The 25,666-nt window shown below is 34.2% G+C and overlaps 3 protein-coding genes across 9 annotated transcripts in view; 1 reads left to right on the top strand and 2 right to left on the bottom strand.

Annotated features, from left to right (window-relative positions):
- LOC122024564 overlaps nucleotides 1-6,547 on the top strand; it is a 13,152-nt gene extending 6,605 nt beyond the window's left edge. Inside the window, exons 2-3 of the mRNA XM_042583222.1 lie at nucleotides 3,779-3,859; nucleotides 6,048-6,547. Of these exons, the coding sequence (XP_042439156.1) occupies nucleotides 3,779-3,859; nucleotides 6,048-6,454 (488 nt within the window). The 3' untranslated portion in view covers nucleotides 6,455-6,547. The remainder of the gene's footprint in view (nucleotides 1-3,778; nucleotides 3,860-6,047) is intronic.
- A 1,159-nt stretch (nucleotides 6,548-7,706) lies between these two features.
- LOC122024563 (rop guanine nucleotide exchange factor 9-like) lies at nucleotides 7,707-11,790 on the bottom strand. The gene is made up of 7 exons (XM_042583221.1): nucleotides 11,083-11,790; nucleotides 10,615-10,731; nucleotides 9,888-10,042; nucleotides 9,745-9,819; nucleotides 9,369-9,641; nucleotides 8,418-8,738; nucleotides 7,707-8,303 (listed from the first exon to the last, which is right to left on the bottom strand). The coding sequence occupies exons 1-7, from the start codon at nucleotides 11,432-11,434 to the stop codon at nucleotides 8,076-8,078; spliced, it is 1,521 nt and encodes a 506-aa protein (XP_042439155.1). The 5' UTR covers nucleotides 11,435-11,790; the 3' UTR covers nucleotides 7,707-8,075.
- A 3,172-nt stretch (nucleotides 11,791-14,962) lies between these two features.
- Nucleotides 14,963-25,666, bottom strand: part of LOC122024014 (transcription factor MYB3R-4-like) — an 87,892-nt gene continuing 77,188 nt past the window's right edge. For 2 of the 7 annotated variants that reach the window (XM_042582504.1, XM_042582505.1), the window contains 9 exons: nucleotides 25,130-25,224; nucleotides 24,920-25,023; nucleotides 23,724-23,852; nucleotides 19,659-21,291; nucleotides 17,278-17,407; nucleotides 17,125-17,188; nucleotides 16,580-16,697; nucleotides 16,069-16,293; nucleotides 14,963-15,379 (listed from right to left, as the gene is read on the bottom strand). In XM_042582504.1, coding sequence (XP_042438438.1) covers nucleotides 15,254-15,379; nucleotides 16,069-16,293; nucleotides 16,580-16,697; nucleotides 17,125-17,188; nucleotides 17,278-17,407; nucleotides 19,659-21,291; nucleotides 23,724-23,852; nucleotides 24,920-25,023; nucleotides 25,130-25,224 — 2,624 coding nt within the window. In that variant the 3' untranslated portion in view covers nucleotides 14,963-15,253. Of the gene's footprint in view, nucleotides 15,380-16,068; nucleotides 16,294-16,579; nucleotides 16,698-17,124; nucleotides 17,189-17,277; nucleotides 17,408-19,658; nucleotides 21,292-23,723; nucleotides 23,853-24,919; nucleotides 25,024-25,129; nucleotides 25,225-25,666 lie in introns of those variants that run through there. The other 5 variants (XM_042582508.1, XM_042582507.1, XM_042582506.1 and 2 more) reach the window with 5 other exon arrangements.

Genomic DNA, 25,666 nt, shown 5'->3' with positions numbered 1-25,666 from the left:
AAAAAATTAATTGTCTAAGGAGATGTATAGCTTCTATTGTCGACCTTCTAAGCATGAACCCAAATTGATTTTTTGTCACTCTCCTTCCTTAATCTTTTTTCTATTACTTTTTTCCAAAGTTTTATAGTATGACTCATTAGTTTAATACCCCTATAGTTTGCACAATTTTGTATGTCTCCCTTGTTCTTATATAAGGAAACTAGAGTACTTATCCTCCATTGATCAGACATTCTTTTCGTTTTCAATATCATGTTAAATAATTTTGTAAGTCATTCAATACCTTGTTTTCCTAAGCACTTCCATACCTCTATCGGAATATCATCTGGTCTAACGACTTTTCCATTGTGCATCTCATTTAAAGTTTGTTTTACTTCTAAAGTTTGAATTCTACGATAAAAATTAAAATTTCTATGCTCATTTGACCTAATTAAATTACCTAAGTTAAGTTGGTCACCTAAATCTTCATTAAAAAGTTGATGAAAATACCTCTTCCACCGCTCTTTTATTTCTCCATCATTTATTAATACCTTATTACATTCATCTTTAATACATTTTATTTGGCTAAGATCTCTTGTTTTCCTTTCTCTCACTTTAGTTATTCTATAAATGTCTCTTTCCCCTTCTTTTGTATCCAATTTTTGATATAACCGTTCAAAAGTTTCATTTTTTGCTTCACTCACTACTTTCTTAGCTTCTTTCTTGGCTATTGTATATTTTTTTAAGTTTTCCTCGTTCTTACAAATATATAATTCCTTATAAGCTATTCGTTTTTCCTTCATTTTCTCTTGTATTTTCTCATTCCACCACCAAGATTCTTTACTTAGTGGTGCATGTCCCTTTGACTCACCAAGTACACTCTTAGCTGCTATTTTCAACTTTGATATCATCTTATCCCATGTTGTATTAGAGTCATCGTATATTTCACCTAATGCTTGTATTTCTACCTTCTCCTTAAATATATTTTGTTTCTCATCCTTTAACTTCCACCACTTAATTCTAGGAATTGTATATATTTTCTTTCTATTGATACTATGTTTGAGGCGTATATCCAACACTACTACCCTATGTTGGGTAGTTAAGCTTTCTCCAGGGATGACTTTGCAATCTTTACAAATCTTTCTATCATTCTTTCTAACCATAAGAAAGTCAATTTGCGATTTATTATTCCCACTTTTGAATGTGACTAAGTGTTCTTCTTTTTTCTTAAAAAACGTATTAGCTAATATAAGGTCATATGCTATCGCAAAATCTAATATAGTTTTCTCTTTTTCATTCCTCGTTCCAAACCCATAACTCTCATGTACTCTCTCATATTCCTCATTTTTCACTCCGACATGCTCATTTAGATCACCTACTATTAAAATCATTTCATTTGGTGGAATATTTTGTAATATTTCATCTAAGTCCTCCCAAAACCTTGATTTGGTAGCTTCATCTAATCCTACTTGTGGTGCATATACGCTAATTATGTTCATAGTTTCTTTTGCCACTATTATCTTAAGGGCTATAATTCTATCTCCTTTTCTAACTACTCCTACAATTTCATCCTTTAACAAACTATCTACAATGATATCCACTCCATTTCTTGCTTTACTCTTTCCAATGTACCATAACTTAAAACCCGAGTTCTCTATCATCTTTGCCTTCTCGCCTGTCCATTTTGTCTCTTGTATACACAAAATACTAATTTTTCTCCTAATCATCATATCTACTATCTCCATTGATTTACCAGTGAGAGTTCCTATATTCCATGTTCCAAATCTTAGATTATTAGTTTTCCTATCATATTTGTTCTTATCTAACCTATAGTGTGAGAACTCTTGTCTATTTAACACTACACCCAAGTTCTCATGGAGATGTAGCGGTTCTTGTTGAGACGTTACAGTCGGACCCTGTAACGCGAACTCTTGCATATTTATCATACATCCAAGTTCTGGAGATGTAGCGGTCCTTGCCAAGACGTTACAATCGGACCCTGCAACGCGTTCCTTCCGGGGAACAACCTAGCATTAGCACAATAGTTTAATGGATTCATTGATTGAATATTTGCCATAGTTTGACGCTGGCCGGCAATCTAACGCAACCCTCCTCCTTTATCCGGGTTTGGGACCAGCCATGATTGGTCATCATGGGTGGAGTTAGATGCTGCTACAACCAATAAAAAATTTAATTACTGAGCAATTGATTTATACCATGGCACCGAGAGGTGAATATTTTGAACGTAATGCAACTCTGTACCTCTATATCAATAGATTTTATCCCTTTCTAATGGAACACTTACAATAAAATATCCTGGAATTTTTTTGCTTATATTCAGACTGTTATAGACTTATTGGTATACCATGTAGATAATGATAGACTTATTGGTATACCATGTAGATAATCCTAGTCCTTCATTTGTTTAATTAAAGGGGTTTTCTAGAAATATTAATATAATTAACTGTCTAATGTTTTAATGATGTCTAGATAGGCAATTGACCTCTAAACACTATTCTGGTGATCTAGATTTGCAACATGCACAGAGGCTAGAGATTCAGCTTGAGATAGTTGACTGTCTAATTTTTATAGTCCTATTTTGAATGCAAAAAACTAAGCGAAAGAGTTTAAAGAATTCCTACCCGTCCAAATTCATTTTGCTATACTTTTGATGCGCTCAGAGTGTTGGCATTGTACAATAGTGAAACTAGCCCAGGATTGTACTTTAACAACAACAACAACAACAACAACCAAGCCTTATCCCATTAGGTGACGTCGGTTATATGGATCCTTTTATATCATCGAGCTCTATCTCCTACTATAACATCATCTATGCTTAAATAAATTTTATCTTATTTCATTGTTGCTAACTAAGTCTTTTTTAGTCTTCCTCTTCGTTTGATATGCGTATTTGTCATAATTTTACATTGTCTAACTAGAGCATTTATTGTTCGTGTATATGCCCGTACCATCTTAAACGTGTCTCTCGGAGTTTGCCCTCAATAGATGTAACTCCGATTTTCTCTCTAATGCTCTCATTTCTTATTCTGTCTATTCTCGTATATTCACACATCCACCTTAACATCCTCATCTCTGCTCTCATTTTCTGCTCATGTGTTCGAGTCGGATTGTACTCTACCATGGAAAAAATAACTTTAACTGTTGACACCATTCACAGTAGTTGATTGTAAATGTATGTTTGCAACTAATTGCATAACATATTTATTTTGATTAACGTTATGAATGCTAAATATAATTGCCTTATTGCTACTGGTTGTATGGACCATTGGTCATAATCATTCTGTTTTTTTTTTTAATTATTATTTTTTTAATTTTATAACATTGCGAATGTAGCTAATTTTTAAAATGAGTATGAGGCTTAGCATGCACAAAATTGTATTCTCACATGCCACTTTATATATAATTCCTGTTGATAATTGCTGCACTGTTGTCTAAACTTTCTAGTGAGGCTTGTTTCATCTTAGTAAAGTGCCTGAATTTCTTTTTTTAGTTATATATCCTTTTGATCTTATACTCAGGTATACTCATTCAGTACTATATATAAAAATCTCAAAAACTTTTGTATGTTAGCAAATCATATTTGCCACTTGTATAGTAAAGAACAATATGTTTTGGATGTGAATTGCTCATGCTACTTATTTTTGACATGTTTCATCTCAAAGTTTGTAGTTGCTTTTGACTTATTTTCATTTCATAAGCTTGTTCTGATTTTGAAAATATCTGCTTTGTTGTCTTTTGTCAGACCTAGTTCATGCATTATTGTGTTTTTGTTATTTTGTAGGAATAGCCGTGGCTTATGCTGCACCAAGAAGTCATCCATGTCTCAAGATAGTTGAGAATAACTTCTGTGCTTCCAGAAGGGGTAAGTAGTTTTCTTTCACTGGCATCTTGATGTGAATTTGATTTGAATCAGTTTCACAAAGAGGAATCTATAATGTTTGGATTCAAGTGTAAACTTGAGAACAACAATTCCAATTCTCGTGTTTGTTCCTTGTACTGTTTTTGGTAAATTAGCTTCAAATATAAGGAATACTTTTCACAAACTAAATACATACAAGAATAATTGTTTGCACAGGTAACACAAATGGTTCATTTTACAAGTAAAGGAAGGCATACGATCATGCAAACAATGCAAATCTCACAATCTAACAAGACCATTCAAAACTCAGAAAGGAAAAAAAAAAATCAATCAAGCAACCAAGAAATTGTAATTACCCAAGTACAAAACTCTTCTCTACTTTAGATGAAACAATTATGTTTCAGATGTATAACTTCTCCATATCACGCACTCAACGTTAAAAAATAAGTAGAAGGTGCAATTAACTTTCATATTTATCAAAGAGCATAATTATTTCCTAAAATACTCTTTTTCCTTTTTTGATATAAAAACTAAGAAATTGCAGCCTCTACGACCTGGTGTGATGTCGTTGTTGGTGGCTGTGACCTGCTGCAAAATCGCTACCAAGCTATTGTGATTTCACAGTTGTTCATGGTTTGGCTGAGATTTCACAGCCATTGGTCATGCCTAGTTGTGCTTTCGCAGCTGGTTGCAGCCTCCTCTCTATGAAATCGTGGCCAGGTCCAAGCAACTGTGATTGGCTGCAAAAGCGCAGCCAAGTGGCTGCAATTTCACGGCTGGTTGTGGCCTAGCTGCGATTTTGCAGCCGGTCGCTGCCTATTGGCGGCCACTATTTTGTGGCCGATTGGGTCTAGGCAGTTGTGATCGGCTGCGAAATTATAACCACCGCAGCCTGATTGCATTTTCGTGGTCGGTTGTGTCTATGGATGCAATTTTGCTATCGTCAATCATTGTCTGGCCGCGATTTCACAACCAATCATGGTCTCTTGACTGTGAATCATGGCCACGTCCAGGTGGCCGGGATCGACTGCAAAATTGTGGAGAAATTGCGGTTGCGATTTTTGGCCAATCAAGGTCTGGCTGTGATTTTGCAGTCACTCACCAATTTGCAGCTGATCACTACCTGCCAACAACATGATTGTGGGGTGCATTGAATATGAACTCTAGGTACCTAAAGTGAAGAAAGATCTTATGTATCGGGATCGAGGTTGCCTTCATATTGTGGGGTGCATTGAATATGACCGAATAGGTTAACCCACAAATAGAAGATCCATATTAGGCATTACATTCTTGTAAAAGGCAATTTGATTTCCTCAATGAACAAGAAGGAAATTGCTATAACTAGATTTAGTTCAAATGCAGAATACAGGGTTATAACCTACATGTGTGTTTATTCAACTTAAATAATTAATGTTGAGTTGGGATATGCTTATAGAGAGCCGATAATTAGTATTGTGACAACTAAGCTACCATGTATATAGCTTCAATTTAATAATGAATGAGGTGAGTCACTTTCTCAAAGGGAGGGTGCAATCCTATCAAATTGCCACTTCATCAGTTAGCTACAATATTAGTTGGCAGATTTATGAACCAAGACTCTAAGAGGTACTAAGGAGGTATTGGATGGAGTATATCTATAGCAAATTGGGTTTTCCTAATATCTTTGAGTGAAATTGAGGGAGAATTTTGATGACCTAATTGTATATAACATATTTATAATTTTGCAATGCATAGTTAAACATAGACCATGGGAACTATGTGAATATAAAACTAATAGTTTTGCCTGTTACAACAGGAATCAATTCTATGCTTTTCATATTGCAAATCCATATTGAGAATGATTTTTTATTCTCAATTTGTTGAAGTATGCACTGAATTATGCTTGAGCTCAAGTGAACAGCAAACTCAATGTTAAATCTGACAAAGAACTTGAATTATTTGTTTGCTACTTAAATAATGAAAACTATTAACAAAATTAAATTTCTGGTTTTCATGCTTTGCTTTAACATTCACAATTATTTATTTTTCACAGTTTTATATTTACTTGCACATCCAACCATTTAAGGTCTTTATTGGACAGTTGGTTCTTTTGATTGTTATACTGTTAGCAAACACAGGCATTTTATATCTCATCTCGGTTCCTTATTTATTTTGTGTTGTATTCTCTTATAAGCGATTTCACTTTTTTCAGGTGGAGTCCGCTGTCTTTCCCTTCTCAACATTGTGTTTGCTCTTATCTTTGGTCTCATGGCTCTTTTCCTCGGGTCAAGCCTACTGACAATGGGCAATAGCTGCTCAATGCCACTCTTTTGGTCCTACGAGATTGCTTCTTGGGGTTTGGTCATATTATACAGCGGCACTGCCTGCATCTTGAGAAGAAAAGCAGCTGTCATACTCGATGAGGGTGACTATGCTAGTCACAATCTCGGGCTGGAGATGTTGGAACCCTCAACCAAAGTGACTCCTGATATGGAAAGGCGTGTTAATGAAGGCTTCAAAGCTTGGATGGGTTCTTCCCTTCTTTCCTCGGACGAAGAAGATGGTCCGGATGACTATCTAGAGGAAGCTAGTCTAATCTTAGCAGACGAAGATCGATAACAAAGGTTTATTAAATTGTGCAATAGTTAAGCCTCCATTTTGTTACCCAAAGATGTAAATACAACTAATTTTGAGGTAGATGTTTTGCGCTAAGCTAAACGGCCGAATTACATCATGTGGAATGTAAATAGATGAGCTGGGAGTGTTCATGCATCATCATGCGGTCCTACAAAATAAGGTTACATGAATGGTGTTAGTGTATCAAGAGCAAGAAGAGTTGTCGGGATGTCTTTTGAACAGATTGAAAAATTTTCAAGTTTGTTATCTCTGAAGATGTCCATTGAGCCACTAGGATGAGTACTTTTGGTTACTCACTCAGAAGCGGCTTGGTAGCAAGTTGATCAAGGATATGGGGATTAGTTTGTGTTAGGCCTCCCCTATCGTCTAAAGGGATACGACTTCCACCAGAGGTAAGCTCATCATCAGTCTTAGCTAGGCTCTTTTCTTACACAGAAATTGAATGAGTAAGCGATGCCTACCTAGTCTTCGAGTCGTCTAGCTCTCTAGGCTACCCGAGAAAGCTTTTAAGTTTAGTCGTTGTTGCTCTACCTTCTCCTTCCTTCCTGTGGTTAAGCTTTCGATGTAAGATATCTTCCTCTAGCCCTACAAAAAGTTGTTAACTATCTGTAGGTAATCTCTACTCTTGTAAAATGTTTTACAAATATGATCAAACTTGATAAACAAAGATTCTTAATTTTTTTTCAATTGTTCAAATTAACCCTTTATAGGATTGTTTTCTAATACTTGGAATTTATGATATGACTTGAAGATGACTATATTTCCGTATGTAATGGCTATTTTTATTATGCCATTCAATTTCATATAGATGGCTATATTTCATGATCTTGCAAATATGATAACACTTTCTTCATGACTTTTTTTTGCTATTTTTAGATTTCATTTTCCCAAAAAATAACACTAAGGAATTTGAAAGCGAAAATAAATATTTATCATTAACCTTTGAACACCAATCAATCACCTCTTACAAATTCACAAATGTCAAAAAGTAAATTATCAGTACTTATTTAGTTGTTCTTTTCAATCTTCAAATTCTATTTTTTTTGTTTGGAGAAATGAAAAATAAAAACCTATCATTTCCAAGAACATATTTAATCACATTCCCGGCATGTTAAAAACTCTTGCTTTCGGGTCCATGTTTACACTTGCTGGTATGATACCTGTCATCCTTGATTCAGTTCAATAAAACACATCTATTTTCAACCGACTTGTCCCTTTTCGATGTGTCAAAAAATTAAAATAAAAATTATTGACTCTTGCATAGTCACTGATCTAGTTTACTAGACATTTTCAGAGATTACTGCAAATCTCCTCAGAAACGCCTGAGATTGATTTAGTAGCACGCCACTTGAGTTTATAATCATTTCTATGCTCATGTATGGCTCACATAAAAATGACAAGGAATGAGCAGCACATGAGGAGGAACTCATGAAGGGAGGCAGAATCTTGGTTGTCTTCCTTGTGTTTGCTCCTTAGACAGCAGCTAGCAAGAGCTGTTCGGCGTTCTCCCTTTTCCTAGTTTGTGTCAGCTTCCTTCTTTTCCTATGCTTCTTGGAAGTCTTCAGTCGCGAGCCGTGGAGCATGGTGCGGGGTTTCTTATACCTCATAGACTTTCAAGCTTATCAAAGTATGCTAAATTCTTTGCTTTTGCAGCATCAGGAAGTGTCCTCTTCTTCGTGTCATTTGCGTTTGAAATGCCTTTACAGATTCCTTCATTCTTCTTTTCTGTCTCTGAAGCAGCATCGAGGACGTCCTCGATTTGTGACATCACAGTGAAAGCTAAACTCTCTAAAACTCTCGAGTAGCTTTCCAAGATGGACTGCCCAACATCCTGAACAAAAATTGAAATAATTATCAAAGAGCCTACATTCATTTTTATCATCAACTTCATTCTTTGCTAAGATAAAAGAAAGGTTTGATTTTGAACAGAATTCTGCTTACTCACTTTGCAGTACTGTATTTTGCTCGTGTCAAGAACTGATTGAGGAAGGCCAGGAAACCGCTGCTTGATAAGGACTAAAATGGTCTCGGCTCGTTCCTCAAACTGCTCCCTCTTCTGCAAGCTGATTGGTGAAGCCCATGATGTTTTGTTCTCCTTGTTCTGCAACTTCCGCTTCCAAATGACAATCGATGCCTCAATTCGATTTACGAGATCAAGGATCTTGTACTCGGTCGACAGGTCCATTGATTTGAGGAATTGTTCAAGGTCGAAGACCTCATCAGTTATGCTCCTGTAAATTGCATCACCAAGGCAAGCTTTCCCATTCTGCAGCATTTGGAGACATTTATTCGACCGCAATCTACTATTTAAATCAAATCCTGGAATATGCTTACTTGGAATATCATACAACTTTGAATAGAGAGGCTAATTTGCAAAAGAGTTGCCTCGGAATTGCATTTCTTTTATTTCCCTTTTTCTCGTTTCACATATCAGTAAAGATACTGAAATCATGCTCTTTTTACGCTACTAATCATTCTAATTTATCGTCCTATATAAGTATTGCATTATAACTGAAACGATCTCAGTCATTGTGGTAAGTTGAACTCGGTGATGTAAAAAATACCATGGCTATACACACATCATTTATTCAAGATTTTGTACAGATAAGGGAAATACAAATGTGCATAATATGCTCTAATATATTTTAAATGTTAAAGAATATCAAGCGCAATAAAGAACATTTGAGAGAACTCTTCCAAACTAACAAATTTACTCAATACTAGAAAGACGAGAACAACTCAGATCCTAAAGATGAACAGATGTCACAGACGAAAATTCAATATGGTCTCTGAATATGTGAAGTAATAAGGGAGATCAATATTTACATGGCAAACATACTAATGAACAAATATCGAACTGAAATTATCCAATATGGAGAGGAAAATAATGCCTTACCTTTGGCAGGGATTCTAGGTAAGCTCCAGGGATTTCCATTTCCATTAGAACCTGAGAGTTTATAGCCATAGCTGCCTTGAGAACCTGATTAACAGAATCTTTCTGAAATTGAAGCCATTTTTGGGAAACTTCAGATAGTCCATTTGGATGGACTTTCACGATCGGAAGCCACCATTTGCCATCATTTTTGTTTGAATTTTCCTTCTCAGATTCATTAGCATCCTTAGATACATACCAAAACTCATTATGATCTTTGAAGTTGTCAAGATAGTCCTGACATGAGATATAACAAGGGAAGAAACCAATATCAATATGTAAGAAATAAAAAAGAACTTGGTGCTGAGTTATTTACAAGAAAATGAGAAGGTAGTCTTACAAGAAGCAATGCATCGAGCTTTCTCAAAGCAGGGATAGCCATTTGAAGATCTCTGCGTTGCACTGTCACCATAACCTGTAAAAAAAAAGGAGACTTTAAGGTCCACTAATAATCAGATGCTAAAATATCACTACTAAGCTGACCTCCATGTTGGATCCATGATCAGTTTTTTGTTGTGAAGGAATGAAATCTACAATATGATCGGCGACAGATAGTATCCAGTCAATTTGTTTTCTCCATCTAACTTTTCTTTCAGTAGGCATAGGTTCTAGACGCCGCTGTTCACTAAATACAGAGGCTGCATTAAGCAAGAAACAAATAATTACGAGCAATTTAAGTTATCTCCCATAGACCTAAGGAGATCATTTTCGTGTATGAAAATTCATTAGTTGAAGGAATTATAAATTTAACAGAACCAGGCATGTGATAATTTGCATCTTGGCACAGAAAAAGCCTGTCAATCTATCAAAACAAAAATAATTTCATCCAACTGCTATAGGTAAACTTAGCCACGAAATTTTAAGCGGTTACAATTTGTAAAGCACAACCAAACAATGAATAAACTCTCTCTACGAATTACATGGACAGTAGCTAAGTACCAATACATCCAACGAAAAATTTGCATGACAACTTTGTGAAACTACTGCAAGTGTTGCTTCAGCAATGAAATTGTAATTGGTTACAATTTGTGAAGCACAATCAAACAATGTGTAAGCATTCTCTCTAAGAGTTACATGAACAGCAGCTAAGTAACAATGCATCATACGAAAAGTTTGCATGGCAACTTAGTGAAACTACTGAAAGTGTTGCTCTAGCTTTGAAAATGAAATCTCAAAGGAAACATCAAGAAATCAGATACATGAAAGATACCAGCAAGATTTGTGATGGCATTGGACAGAGCAAGAGCTGATGACACTCCTTTACCACCACCAGACATGTCTTCACCCAAAAGTAGCTTTGAAAACTTTTCCTTCACTATCTCCATTTCTGCACCAAAACAAGTTACAAAAATAGATTATTAGAAAAAGTAAACAAATTACAAGGTTGCTATCAATATTGAAGTCAAAAACAAGATAAAACTAGTAAAAGACCAATATATAATTTTCTAGTAGCTGTGCTAATTTATTCAATTAAATGCAAAAACTAAGTACATTAATTAGCTGTGCTAATTAAGTACATTAATTGCAAATTTTAGTTGGAAAAAAATAGAAGGAAAGGACATAGGAAAGATACAAAAGTCTACCCTCTTTCCTTCAAAAAAGAGGTTTTTGAAGCTTTAAAAGACTCCAAAACACATGAATAATGGATATATCTTCATTTGGGCATAACGTCATTCACCTGAAGGGCATCTGTTTAGGCAGGCACCTTTTCCTCGCAAGGTAGGCATTGCCCCATTCTGCTGCCGTTCAAGCCGGCATCCGACCTTCCTTCCCTTGCTATGGAAGATCGCTTTCCCCTCCATTGCCGCATTAATCCCACCCGCAGTCTGCATGACCAGACTTGGCGGTTTGCGCGCGGAGGCATCGCAAGCCTCCTCGCGTTTCCCCGCCGCGTCACCTCCGTGCGCTGGCTTGAGAAATCGAACTATGACAGGATTCACCGCTCCATACTTCGACCGCAGAGCATTAGACCGGCGCAGCGCACATCTCTGAGAGGAAGAGCCGCCGGCCAAAGAAGATGTCGAGGTCATGGGAAAGGTGAGAACTTGATACGTTGGGAGGTCGAGGACGATGGCTCGGAGGTGTAATCAATGCCAAAGGAGAAATCTTGACGGCTCTTTCTGTTTACCTGGTGGACGTTACCATCAACCTCGGGGATGCGTCTGTGTATATGTAGTGTAGGGAATGTACTCGATAGGTGATTAAAATAGGCGAGAGTGGTTGTCTTGGTTTGGTGGCCACGGCGGCAGAGCGGTTAGCGCTGCTGATCTTGTTGCTCTGTTAGAGTTCTGAGGCACGCACGAGTGCAACTTGGCGCCGATGATCGTAACTTAAAAAAACTCTTCGTTCTGTTTGTTTGTTTTTTTTTCTCCTTCTCATCGGATGCACACCTTCGGGAAAAAAAAAACTCACCCGATAATTTACCTCCTGTGAGAAATTTCTTGGACGAGCGTAATCAACATTTGATACAGTAATTTTTTATTATCCAAATCACTTAACTAAGTTTTAAAATTATAAATTAGATACCCATATTCATTTTACCTTTTTTTTTTTTTAATCATTCCGAGCGAGCTCTTTAGGCTCATGAGCATTTCGGCAAAAATCAATCATTTTAAAAAATAAATTAATCGCTATCGTATAACAATCGATTTGAGGTATGATATAATCAGGAGAACTAAACGAATATATAGAATTTAATTTTATGTCATTATAAACTCTCTAGATTTATCAGTGAAATCGACTCATGGTCGAAATTGGTTGATAGATCTAGAGAACTCGAAATGACATAAATCTAGATTCTATATGTTCGTCTAATTCTTCATATTATATTCATACTCTCGAATATCAATTTAACACACTATATTAAGAATATTGATTTTTTAAATATAAATTGGTCATTTAAAAAAATAATCAATTATTATAGTGTAACAATTAAATATCTTTTTCGGGATCGTGCATCGGACTATTTTTTATTATTATTATTATTATTATAATAATAATAATAATAATAATAGTGCAGCAATTGATTCAGGATTTTGCTATACTGATGAACACAAACTCGAATGAATTATTTTACTGTAGCAATCAATTAATAACATTAAAAAGGGATAAAATGAGTATGGACACCTGATTTAATAATTTTGAAACTTAGTTATGTATTGAATATTTTAAAACTTTAGACACATGGTTTGGTAATTTTTATTTTTTTACAAAACTCAAAAGAGTGCATAATTTTTTTTCAATTCATAAAAGGGTCGCCGCCCACTTTATTATTATTTTTTTTTTATCAAAAGCATCTTTACAATGCTGTCAACTCATATATAATTACGAACTGTCATTTAATATATTTTTCCAAATGTTAGACATATTATAACAATTACAAAATAGTAACAATGATTTCATAATTATTATAATATGAGGTTAAATTTGTATTATACTAGCTACAAAACTGTGGTTGCTATATTAGTTATAGTAATTACGATTTCATAATTATTACAATGTCAATTATAGATAAATAGAGTTGAATCTGCATGGTATCAACTATGATTTTGTGAATATTTTTGAATATGTTAAATATGCATTGTAATAGTCATGATTTCATAGCCGCTACAATACACTTAATCGATTCAGGATTTAGGCGGAAGATAAAAATAAAAAAACAATGATAATCCTAGTTAGCCTCAATGACTATCCCTAGGGGTGACCGGTCGATCCCATGGAAATTTTCCACCGGTCACTAGGGTAAATCGAGAAGTGCACGGGGTGACCAGTCCAAAAACCCAATATTTTTTTTTATTACACCCCTTATTTGGAAAAAAAATTCCTACAAATACATCATAGCTGGGATTTGAACCGCGGATATCTGAGTGATAATTTAGATATTCTACCGTAGTACTATGGTCTCAAAAACGATGGAAGATAAAAATAAGAACAATACATTGAACGATAATTAAGTAATTATATTTGAGTGGTTGGAGGGATAAGGTGATCTTTTGAGTTTTGCCCCAAGTTGAAACGAGTTAGATTAAAGGCTCTCAATTCAGTTTTTTTTTTGGATTAACTAGAGAAGACACGGTTCATTTAAAAGACACTTTTAACCTCTAATTTTATACATTTAAACTTGGATTAAATCAGTAGGGTGATGAACATATCGATCTCTTTATAACATGAACAAATGAATCGTGTTTGTCAATTTAAATATCATCTTTCAATATTTGGATTTATATATTAAAAAAATATAGATCCGTTATATTAACGATCTCCAGTACTAATTTTATAGATATGGAGAGAAATGAATATATGTACATAAGCATTAGACATATAGTAGAATAAATCTCAAATTGTCAGTTCCTAAGAATTAATCATTAACTATTACATCAGAAATATAATACATCCACCATATGTGCTATGCATTAGGGCTTGGATTTGTATATTAACCACCATATCTACTGTTGTTTTCGGTACTATTGATAAATCTAGATCTAATTATAATAAATAAAAAACAAACATTTAAGAAATTAGTAAAAAAAATAAAAAATAAAAAAAGAATATATATTATGGAGATAAGTCGATGAAAATGAAAATTTTCACATTGATTTTCTATCTTCAATTCAACAAATCGCTCTTCACATTTTTTTTTAAAATCTACAAATTAATAACAAAAATTGGAAAAAAAAAATATTTAAAAAATCCACCGACCAAAGGCAAACATTTTATAATTTTCGTTTCGGACCATTAGAACTCATTCCCATTGGTTGCAATGACAATGAAGTTGATCATAATTTTCGTTTTACAACATCTAGGTGATGTTAATAGGATAGATGATCATAATGAACGTTTTACGACATTTAGGTGGTTAATAGGATGATTGCATTGAATACACTTCTGCATATTTGCTAAAGTGTGATTGTCAAAGTCGCAGAGGAGCTTTACGCAGCAATAAAATTATTACCACGTAAAAGTTATAAAGTTCTAAAAATTGATTCTATTATATAAAATCATATCCTATATTGTAAAATATTATTTCCTCTACTTGACTTTGTGACTATAACTTTACCAATATGTATAAGAAATTATGCTCGTCAAAATCACAATGCCCTTGGACCTTTACTTGTTGGTATTGACACAAATGCCATCTAAACAAATTAGAACCAAGGATATTTTGTGAATAATTATATAAGCTTTAGAGACAAAAGCACCATTAACTACAGACGTTGTGCAATAAAAATCTCCCTGGGCAAGCACTTCATCTAAATAAGTTAAAAAGTGACCATTTATTTTCCTCGTCTAACATATAGGATGGGCATTAAGAACTCTAACCATTTAACGGTTGGTTATAATTAACTCCGTAATTTATCTCCCTTAATATACTTGATACGAGCATAATCACTTTTGCTACCAAAGGATGGACATCAAGAAGATGAGAGGAATAGAGGACCTCAACCCTACTAAAAACTACTATTTTAACAAGTATAATCCAACCAGATTTACATTGAATTTGTTCAAGGTTTCTGAATACGTACCTCTGAATATGGATCAGGATAAATTTCAATTTAGAATGTGACCAGAGCAACAGAAAAACCTGATATATCACAAGTCAGCTGACAGGAGAAAAATTAGATACATAGTGATGCAACTCAAAACAAAAAACTTAGAAGAATTATTGCAAATACAAATACTACATGCATGTAACGTTCAGTACTCCAAATCAGTTGTCTTTCAGATAACATGATGACTATGCCACCGAATGGGAATACAGAAAAGACGATGAGATGCAGTAATTCATCACAGCTACGTCGGCTAAGAGGCATAAAGAAATAAAGGCTTTCCAGTTTGATGCCTGAATCTTTCTATGTAGAGACCTTCATAAGATATGAGGAAGGACTCATGGGCGTTTCTGTATTCATTGTTGTTAGATTTTCTGATCTCTTAACAGGTGTGCCACATCCACTAAAATCAAGAACTCGGGCATCAGCCTGGAGAATATTTCAATATTTGAAGTAAGCACAATCAATTGAGATCAACATGTCACTAAAAAATATTACATGCAGTTAGGATTCATTGTTTTTTCAAAAGCTTCAGAAAGTCTGATAAAAAATGAAACTGACAAAATTAGCCGTCATAATCACAGTGCTTCAAACTATTTACTTTCCTCCTTGGCAATCAAGAGAGATGATAATTAAATTTCATATTTCAATTACATATGAAAAGTGTCTAATGTGAAGGCAAGAAATAAACCCTGAGTGCCGAAGAGAAGTTAGATTTTGTTGATTAACAAACCAAGGAATTTATCTGCAGCAACAGCTTCTATGTGCTAAAGAAATATAAGATTTTGGAGATTAACAAATGAAAAAATTTATATTGAATCACAAGGGACCTAGTTCTATATCTTAATTCAGCAATATTTGATTTTTCATGACCTAGAATTGTATTAACAAATATAGGTCTTTATGAGGTGTCTGATGTGTTAACTAAGTCCAAGTTGAATAATTCAAAAATGATTAGAAATCTTGAAAACATGTTTGACTTTGCATGACCCTTGACCATTATGTGTGTTCATGAATGAAAACTGGCCCACTTCATTTATAAGATAAAAGTATCCATTAGGAAACCAGTGCAATTTCAGAGCCAAAGCCAAAGATTTTTTGTCAAAAGTAAGATATACCATCATTTTTGCTGGCATACTAAAATTTTCTGCTTCTCTGTCATGACTGCCATTTTCTAAGAATTTCTTGTTTTCCAATTGTGCCTTCGATGCTTTGCCAGCACTTCCACTTCTCAGCAACTCTTGGGCCTCTGCAACTACGGCAGCAGTGTGCTCGCTAAACTGCAGCATCAAACCAACGGCATCATAACTTCTATCGGCTGAGCTCAAGAAATATCCTACATCCTGAAATTTTTGGGAGAGAAATTCGTGACAATAACTCTTAAAAAGGTTAACCAAAAGCAATATATGTTAATTTAACACAAACATAAACTAGACAAGGTTGCAAAAGGAAGATAAAATGTTAATTTCGTAGCAATGGTAGAGAGAACTATTTTATCATTCTGAGCAGTGAAGATAAATAGACTTCGTACATGATTCATAGAGTCAATATAGCAAACAATGGGATTATTCATAAAGAAAGGAAAGAAAAGCAAAATATACATAAGTCACTAAGAAGATTCTTCCTAACCTCAAACATAAGTTCACTACTGATTGCATGCCCGAGAAGGAGAGAGTTCATAAACAAAGGTGACTTCCATGCTGAAGGAGATTCAATCCCTCTTTTAATGCAAGGGGTATCATCAAAACTGTCAGGAGACAATATTGAAATTAGGAAGAACAAGAAATGGTCTATGGCTTACCCTAAAAGCTAACAAGGCAAATCATGTCATGATGTTTAACAATTTTCTCACATCATCATACCTCTGTTGTGACAATTTTATCTTTTTGTTTCAAGACAACTATAACCATAAAGTTAAGAACAGAGATTTAATAAAAATTAACTCAAACAGAAATGATCAGCTAAGACTTTAATGCTACAGATTGTTGAGTAGGAAGAAAGAATAGAAGGGACATACTACCATTCCTTAATTGTAGAACTAAGACAATGATAAAAGGTCTCCATTAAAATTTTAAGACGCATAAATATAAGTTGATTCATGGAATATAATTGAATTAATGTCTAATACTGAAGTGAAAGTGTGAAACAATTAAATTGTTTATATACTTTCTTACATTTTTAGGTGTGTAATGTCATCAACAGTTGAAGTGCATTTTCCAACCACTAAAGGAGAACAGCCTGTGATTGAGAATATGGAGTTAACATTGTTCGAACTGAATGCACAATAGAGATTTGCATCAGAGATGCAGCATTGGGATCTATTTGACCTTTGCTTGATGCATTCTCTGATCCGTTGATGGTTTCAAGTTTCAATGACTTTGAACCTTTGGTAGATGACAACTTGGAAGGACTTTCATTGCCACATGGAGAAAAGAGTCCTTGATCTTTGGAATTGCACTGAATGAGCACATGAAATGGTTGTCTCAAGAAAATCACGAGAAGATTTGATTTTACTCAGGTTGGAATTAGAACCCCAAAAAAATAATATAAAACAAATTTCAATGTATAGAACTCAAGAGGAATTGATGAACTGCCTCATTTTAATCTAATACTAAAAAACACAACAATAACTTACAGATGAATCCATGAAACCCAGTGAGATCTTTAACGAGTCAAAATTTAGCATCAGAAAATTGAATGAATTTGGGTAAAGTTCGAAATACATCTTATTTCTAATATTTGAGGGAAGTTGAGAGACTGAAATTTATTAAAGAACAGCCTAAAACAGTGAGCCATTGAAGCTGTTCCCCATTTGTCTTATTTACAGAGTATTTGATGAATATTTGAGAAGACGAATTGATTTTCAATCTATTGATAATACAGCAATAGCTTGGTCATTTAAAATAGAGTGGAAACAATTTATGCTTCCCAAACTTTAAGTAGAGAGGAAAGTTCAATTTTGCTTGGAATATAATTAAAACCATGCCTACACATGGTACTTAAAGCCTAAAATTGATATTAGGGGGTGTTCGGAACATGGCATGTTGGCATATGAGTAGCCTAGGCAATGAAACCCCAACATGGGATTAGACTTGAAGCTTAGTTTGGAAAGAAGAAATCTGCAAGATTACAAGTACCATTGAAACTATTAATCCAGATTATCATAATCTAAGTCAGCAAGGTACTACCTATCTACCTCATGTAATAAGTTAGGGTATATGGATTATATTCCTCGGTTAATAGTATGGATTGCCATGCTCTTTGCAATCTTGTGATTACCACCGTCTCTTTATTTGCTCCCCCCTTTGCTCGTGCTCTTTCAGCAATCTTTTAATACTTTTAATTTTTCAATACAAAACCCTGCGTTAAAAATAAAACTTTCTTGTGCTTACCTTTTAAAAAAATCACCTAGGTTTGTTGAATAAAAGTTCAGTTCTGTAATATTTAAAATGCTGTGTTAGCATAGTAGATAGTAGGCAATTTAGACATGCAAGTCCTGAATCATTTATTTGTGATATAAAACATGACAAATATGGTATTTCTAGAAACCACAAAGATAATCATATAGAAATTTGAATATTCAATTCACATAAAATATGAAACACATGAGGCATATTTGCTGAATTGTATACTCTGATGAAGCCATGAAGAGAAAAGATTTTACAACAATAAGTTTTCTAGGACTAATTTCTATCATACCATGGACAAAGTAAATTGATCAAGCAAGTCAACCCACCTACTGTGATACAACCCGAATTAATTGTCATAAACCAGTTGATTGGTAATGAACTAGACATGACTAACCTATGATTTAGTAAAAGATTGCACTTACATCGATCATAATTATAATTATAATCAAGATGTGTATGCATTTGTTCCAACTATTTTTGTAGTTAACATGGACTTTATCCATCCACAGCACTATCCAAAGCTATATCACTAGCAATATAAAAATAATTTAAATCATTTTTTACTGCAATAAGCTCTCTTTGGTCAACCTCCACCACTTACGTCTTCCACTCTAATTGACACAATTCCTCGAACTTTAATAATCCTCACATGGATATGATGTAAAAGACACAAATCATGTTAAATTTAATGGTTAAGCAACAATTATAAAATTTTAGATTTTACAAGACTAGGAAGGTCCAATCATTCCTATTGTATTATTAGCAAGAAACACATAAGCAAGCGACATTCCAAGTAAACATTGATACAGTCACATGCTTCCAACAAGCTTTAGCTTATGTAGTCGGACTGTTTTTATCCCTTCTCCTCCCCTCTTCTTCTCCTACTCATCCACCAAATAGACAAGCCAATGACAATTAACTTAAACTCAAGCAACAAAAGACTATTATCTCCATAAATTTATACACTTATTTATATATGACTACTGAACTCTTTTGACTTTCTTTTCACTTTAATCACAAGCTAAAATATTACTGATCTTTTATTGGACATAATTGCATCAAGAAGCTATTTGTGCAGAAAAATTTTCTTTTCAAACAAAAAGTGTAGATAGTCAAGTCATAAGAATAACAATCATAGGAAATAGGAACTTTGTTAGCAGATATTGATAGCTCAATTAAATGGAAATGATTAATAAACTTAGTGTCCTTATAGCACCAGCAGCGTCAGATGCACTTGCAGCACTAACGGTTGTTGATGAGTATACCGCTTTATCAGACAAGTTATTTAAGACAGTTACCTCATAAATGTTTCCATCTGTTCCATAACTAGCAGGCATTATGTTTTCTTTGCCCTCATCCAAAAGGACAGGTTCAATCCACTGGTTATCTGAAGAAGAACAAAAGAACCCTTCAGTACTTTCCAAATAAGTCTTATCCAAAATCGCTTCATTATTCCCATTAGCGATGCAAGATTTCTCCTCATGATTCATTAGGAATGAACATAATGGTGCATGCACCATATCTTTACCAGGTTTCTTGTCAGTCTGTTGTTCTGCTAGAGGTGATGACAATTCACGTTGTCGTTTCTTTATAATAGATGGTGTACACATGAAAGTTTTGGCAGCATTTTTTAAAAGGACCTCAGGTGAATCGCCACTAGGTGGTGAATCCCAAAGGCTATATGGTTTAGAACAACTCATTGAGGACATCATCATCTGACGAATTCCAAAGGGACTATATGCTTGCTGAAGATCTCCAGAGGATATGAGATCACAGCTGACAAATGGAATATCTAAGCTTGGAAAGCGTGGTGGTTCATAAAATAAAGCACCAGAATCTGGCATCTCTACTGATTGCACAGCTGTATTGTCATCTGAAGGCATCAACTTTTGATTAGAAGAAGCAGAACTCATCTCTGTATCTGTGTGCTTTGGAGTGCAATTTTCCTGCCAGTTTTCTTCCAGTGGAGTAACCTTAGATTGACTGCTACCATCTGCTGCTACCTCTGGATATTGACCTCCAATAAAGACTTCTCTGGTATCGACAATATGACAGCCATGTAAACTTCCATCACTTGTATTTTGGTGAGGAGGCACTAAGGTCACCAAATTGTTGCAATGGGAATTTTGGGGCATATATGATGAATTGCTAGGGAACGCTTTACCAGAACACATAGTAGAACTTCTGTAAGTTTTGGAAGTGACACCTGAGAAATACTCCAAATTCACAAAGCTTGGAATATCAAGATCGACAGACATTTCCTCATTACTTCCATGATTAATACCTGGCCCATAAGGATAGTTGTTGAAACTAGTTTTGCAGGCCAAAAGGTTATTTTGGTTTGCATGATCTAACAGATTTAAACACAAAGCAGATTCACTTACATTGTTTCTAATGCAAAGTTTCAGGTATTCTGATATTTCTGCTAACTCCAATGATTTTGGGGAAATTTCTACTGAAGAATTGTTTGGAAACTCATATGCTATCACTTCGTCAGTATTTGTTGCTGTTATCTCCTCTGACATTAAGATTGGAGATGCTGATACTTCACATCGTGCTTCAGAAACAGCAGAAGTATATTCCTCTAAACATGCATAATACTTCATGCACATTCCAAAATTTGAGTCCAGAAAATTTTTCCCACTAATATCTGCATCAAACTTCATTTCATCATCCACTGGAGCTATGTTGGCAAGTTCTCCAGATTGAGAACAAACCAAATTAGCTGATGAAGTTTCACAATGATCTAAGGAATCCGCAATCTCTAACGTTTCTTTTCTATCACTCTCAATCTGTGGCTGTCTATCAACTAACTGAGGACTTTCAGCGTCAGAAAGGCCTTTAAACTGAGAAAGCAATTCTGATGCTAAGTATGAACTTATTTTCTTTTTTACTGAACTATTCCAATGGTTCTTTATTGCATTGTCCGTCCTTGCAGAGCACAAGTAACAAAAAATAAGTAAAACTATGGCTGGTTATCCAGAAAGTAATTTACTTGTTATTTGAAAAATAACAAATTATATGAAAAGAAATGCAGAGTTGTAGCATGCTACATGATATCCAGATCAACATGTTAACAAAGCCAGAAGTAACATACTTTTTGCGGTAATGTTTTATATAGAACAACACTGTCTATAAGAATAAAGAAGCAATGGAACTGCCTTCAGAAACCAACAGAATGAATAACACCATACATTTATTACTTACAGACAATGACAGCATCAACATCATCAGCTGTGCCAATTCACACAATTTGGGGTTAGTTATAGATCTTATCCCTTCACTAAATGCTATGTATGATTATAATATTAGAAAAAAAATATCTCAAATCACTTTTAATTATGTTACCAACAGTTCTTTGTCTCATTCCACCATCATATCTTCAACTCAGATGCTCTCTAGCTCTAATGCACTGTTTACATGAAGGACGGGTCAGGGGAAACGATGGAATGAATGAGAGTCAAGACACTTCCCTTGCATATCAGGACTCTAATTATACATATTCCTTGTGTATCAATATCTCTTTGACAAAACACAAAACTCACAGTAATTATCATTGAGGATTCAATTGTAAATAGATAATGGTTTACTTATAAATACACCAAAAGTAAGAGATATAAATGTAAAGTGACAATAAGTCAATATAAATAAAAAAAGTGGGTACTAGCTCAGGAGGTAATCCTAAAAATTTTCTCCATTAAATCACATACTATAGCAACTAATACTTCTTGTTAGCAAATGGCATAAAAAAAAAAAATAGTTATCAGATGGCATCACTAATTCATTGTAGCAGAGCATCTTCTTCAATGCTACTGAATTTGCCATTTTTCGTTCTTATAAATAGTTATCAGATTTAAGTCACAAATTACAATCCTTCTTTTGTTCTTCATAGTTGAATTCCTTTTCTATTCTCTTCTCTCTTGATTTATGTGCAATTTTCTATACAGTGCATTTAGGTGCACTTCATTTATTTTGTCTATATCTTGTTCCAAAGGAATGATACATTGTCCCATAAGCCTACCAAGTGTAACTTACTTGAATAATCTAAATTACAAAAGAGCAATCATTGTTATTCTCCCAAGTTATATTAAACTTTTTGTCATTGTCTACTTTTTTCCCCATCACTCCTACCACAGCGAAGATAATAATTGAGGTGCTTAACATGTCTACTCTTTGTTTATTCTACCTCCTTCATTACTCACATGCTTAGTCCTTCCCCCATCTTGCATTGCAGAGTAGGTTATACTTATATCAAGTCTCAACCACTACAACCATACAATAGAGGACCAACAACAGCAGCCCTATTAGAAGCTTCCATAGTCCCAGTCTCCCAGATCATATCCAAATTGTTTGTGGAATGACAGTCATAAATGCAGCACTCTGTATCTTCTTTATTGTTACACTTTCATTTACTTTCTTGCCTCTTATATTCTACTTTTCCATCAAAACTGGATTCTGTCAGAATTATCTAGACTATCTCATATAATGACTTTATCAGCACTGGTGATTTTCCCTTTCTTACATATATAATATTATTATTCTAGCTTTAACAAGTCAATAAACATCCTATGAATTCCTAGTTCATAGAAAAGTGGGAACTACAAAAATAGTAGTTCTCTTGTACCTACAAAAATAGAAAAGTCAATAAACATCCTATGAATTATCTAGACTATCTACAATTTTTTAGTCTAAATTTAAGCTCTTTTGCACCTACAGAGTTTTTCTTATTTTGTAATTATGTAGAGTTAACGCTTCTCTAGAAAAGTGGGAACTAGAGGTGACAATTGAGCCAAGTAAAATATGCTTAGCACAGCCCAACCTTAATCGGCCTCATTAGTGTGTTTTATGATTCCTTTTTGAGAAAGTGTAAATTACCATTTTATCCCTAGAATAATTCAAAAATTTACTAAGTTAGTCTTCATATTTTTTTTTGTAAAGTATCTAATACATTTTTATTTAACATTTATTTTTTTTATTTTTCAAATATTTTATTTCATTATTAAATTTGGGTGGCAGTTGTGTCAATGCCCATGCTGGGCCTAGAACTGAGAAATCTCAAGCCCAAACCATACCTGGCACAAGTACGAACAATTGACATCTATACTAGAAATAATTATTTAACATAGAATTCAATAGTGTTAACATCTAAAATGAGGACCTCAAATATATGTGAAGGGCACATCGCATTGACATCTCTAGCAGAAATAAGTATTCAATATAAAGTTAATAGAGGGATAAGATATAAACCACGAACTTTAAATAGTTGAGATTAGCATGGTGTGAATAGCAACAAATAGAACTATAACTATTCAAGCATGTATGTTTATGAAGCAAGTGGATATGCAACTCAAATCTTTTCTCACCTGCCAGGTAAACACTTTGTTAACTCTGCCCATTTGTTTCCATAAATTTGATGAGCATGAATAAGTGTTACTTCCTCTTCTTGTGTCCATGGCTCCCTATTTATGGAGGGCTTAAGATGATTATGCCACCTACAGATAATTTCCTTTAAATATTAGTTTTGTCAATTATCACGAATTTGTAATATGAAATAAATATGAGATGATAAAAGAAGAATAATTGGTAAAACAAACAATAGTAAGAAGAAAAAAAAGATATCAACTAATTATATTTACTTTACAACTAACTCTAGTCTGCAAGAGAAAATTACTTTTTTCCCCTGGATACAATTTTAAAAGTTTATTAGAGTTGTAGTGAAAGAGTTAGGTTAAATTTGCTAAAGGATCCCCCATTAGTAGCAAATCTGTCATTTAGAGATAAAATAGCATATGCCATGCTCATGTTTGATGGACAGAGATATTAACAACAGCGACAAAAGGAACTGTTGGAATAATTCAAGAAACAAACAACAGAATTCATCTCTTCATGTTCAAATCCATGACAGATATTTAGGAGCAGAAAACCTTTAAAAAGTATATTCTAGTAAAACTGGCACTAGAAGTCCCAGTCCAGAGTAATTATTGCTTGTCTTAATTTAGCAAATAAACTAAAAATGGGGTGTCAATGATATCAAAATAACTTTGAAAATCACTAAGGTTCAATTGTCAATCTCTTGAACTATCAAAGCACCAACACAAGAATCTTTTTCTAGTTTTGTTGTTCAGATCCATTATACTCACTTCTATAAGAAAACAAATGATTATTCTAACAAAATTTCTATAAAACCTAACACGTATCTAAGCAAGAATTTATTTTCCAACTATTTTAAATCATTTTTACACTGCAAAGTTAATCTAACTCTGAAACTTCTTTATTAAAAACATGTTATGATAAAATGCCATTAGTCATCTAAGTTGTAGTCACACATTCATACTATCTAATCTCAAAGTACATTTTGCCATCTCCAACTCTGTTGATACTGACATGACATTGTAAATATGGTGGATTTTGTCCCTAATTTGCATCTGAAGATCTTCAAACTTTGCTGTAGATTTTATTTCTTAAACAAGTAGACTGATTATATACTTGATACTCTGGTCAATTCTATACTTGATACTCTGGTCAAGAGAATTGGTTAAGACACTACTTTGTACTTTACCTTTCCCTGCACTGCTTCCCAATGCGTCCAGGTAATGCTTGCGCAATTGCTGACCATTTTTTGGGTCCAAACTTTCTTACCATTTCAATTATAGTTTCATCTTCCTATTATACAAAAAAAACAAGAATTACCATAGTGTAATCAGGACACAGGAAATTTCAAAGGAAAGAGCCTAAGCAAATCATAGCATCATTCTCAATAGACTCCCACCTCCTTTGACCATGGTCCTTTCACAAGCTCTGGATTCAAAACCTTTTGCCACCTATGTAGGCATTGGACGTCAGTCCTGTCTGGAAAGCATTCAGCTGTGAATCAAGAGAAACAAAGAAAACATGTGTTTACTTCAAGATAAGATAAAAAAGAATAACACAAGAACAAAAGGAAAAGTAAAATCCAATAATGAATAAAGCTCATCAAGAAAAGAAAATGATAGTTACAAAACGCAAGAAACAGCAAGCCGAACATAAATAACAATTGAACAGTCATGAAGTCACAGACCCATAACTTGCCAGTGAAAGTGATCATGAGCATTACAATAATATCATATTTAAAATTGAATAAAAAAATCAGGAGACAACAAAAGCACCTATATTTTTGTTGATTTATACAAGTTTTTTGTTGCTTAGTTCATCTGATTGGCCAAATAGCCAAACTAACACCAGATAACTTTTAAACAAACAAAAAGATGAAGGTCATTCAAGGCTCCCATAGTTGTCGTGAGTTAGGAAAAATATGCCACATTATCAT

This window comes from Zingiber officinale, chromosome 9B (assembly GCF_018446385.1).
Source record: "Zingiber officinale cultivar Zhangliang chromosome 9B, Zo_v1.1, whole genome shotgun sequence".
Classification (NCBI taxonomy): Eukaryota; Viridiplantae; Streptophyta; class Magnoliopsida; order Zingiberales; family Zingiberaceae; genus Zingiber; species Zingiber officinale.
The sequence above is the reverse complement of the archived record's forward strand: the minus strand, read 5'-3'. Positions and strand labels throughout refer to the sequence as shown.

Coding starts and splice junctions, on each gene's coding strand:
- LOC122024563 (XM_042583221.1), bottom strand. CDS start 11,434: ATGACCTCGACATCTTCTTTGGCCGGCGGCTCTTCCTCTCAGAGATGT. Junction 9,642..9,744: donor AGCTCGATGCATTGCTTCTT/GTAAGACTACCT, acceptor ATCTCATGTCAG/GACTATCTTGACAACTTCAA. Junction 8,739..9,368: donor ACCTAGAATCCCTGCCAAAG/GTAAGGCATTAT, acceptor CAAATGCTGCAG/AATGGGAAAGCTTGCCTTGG.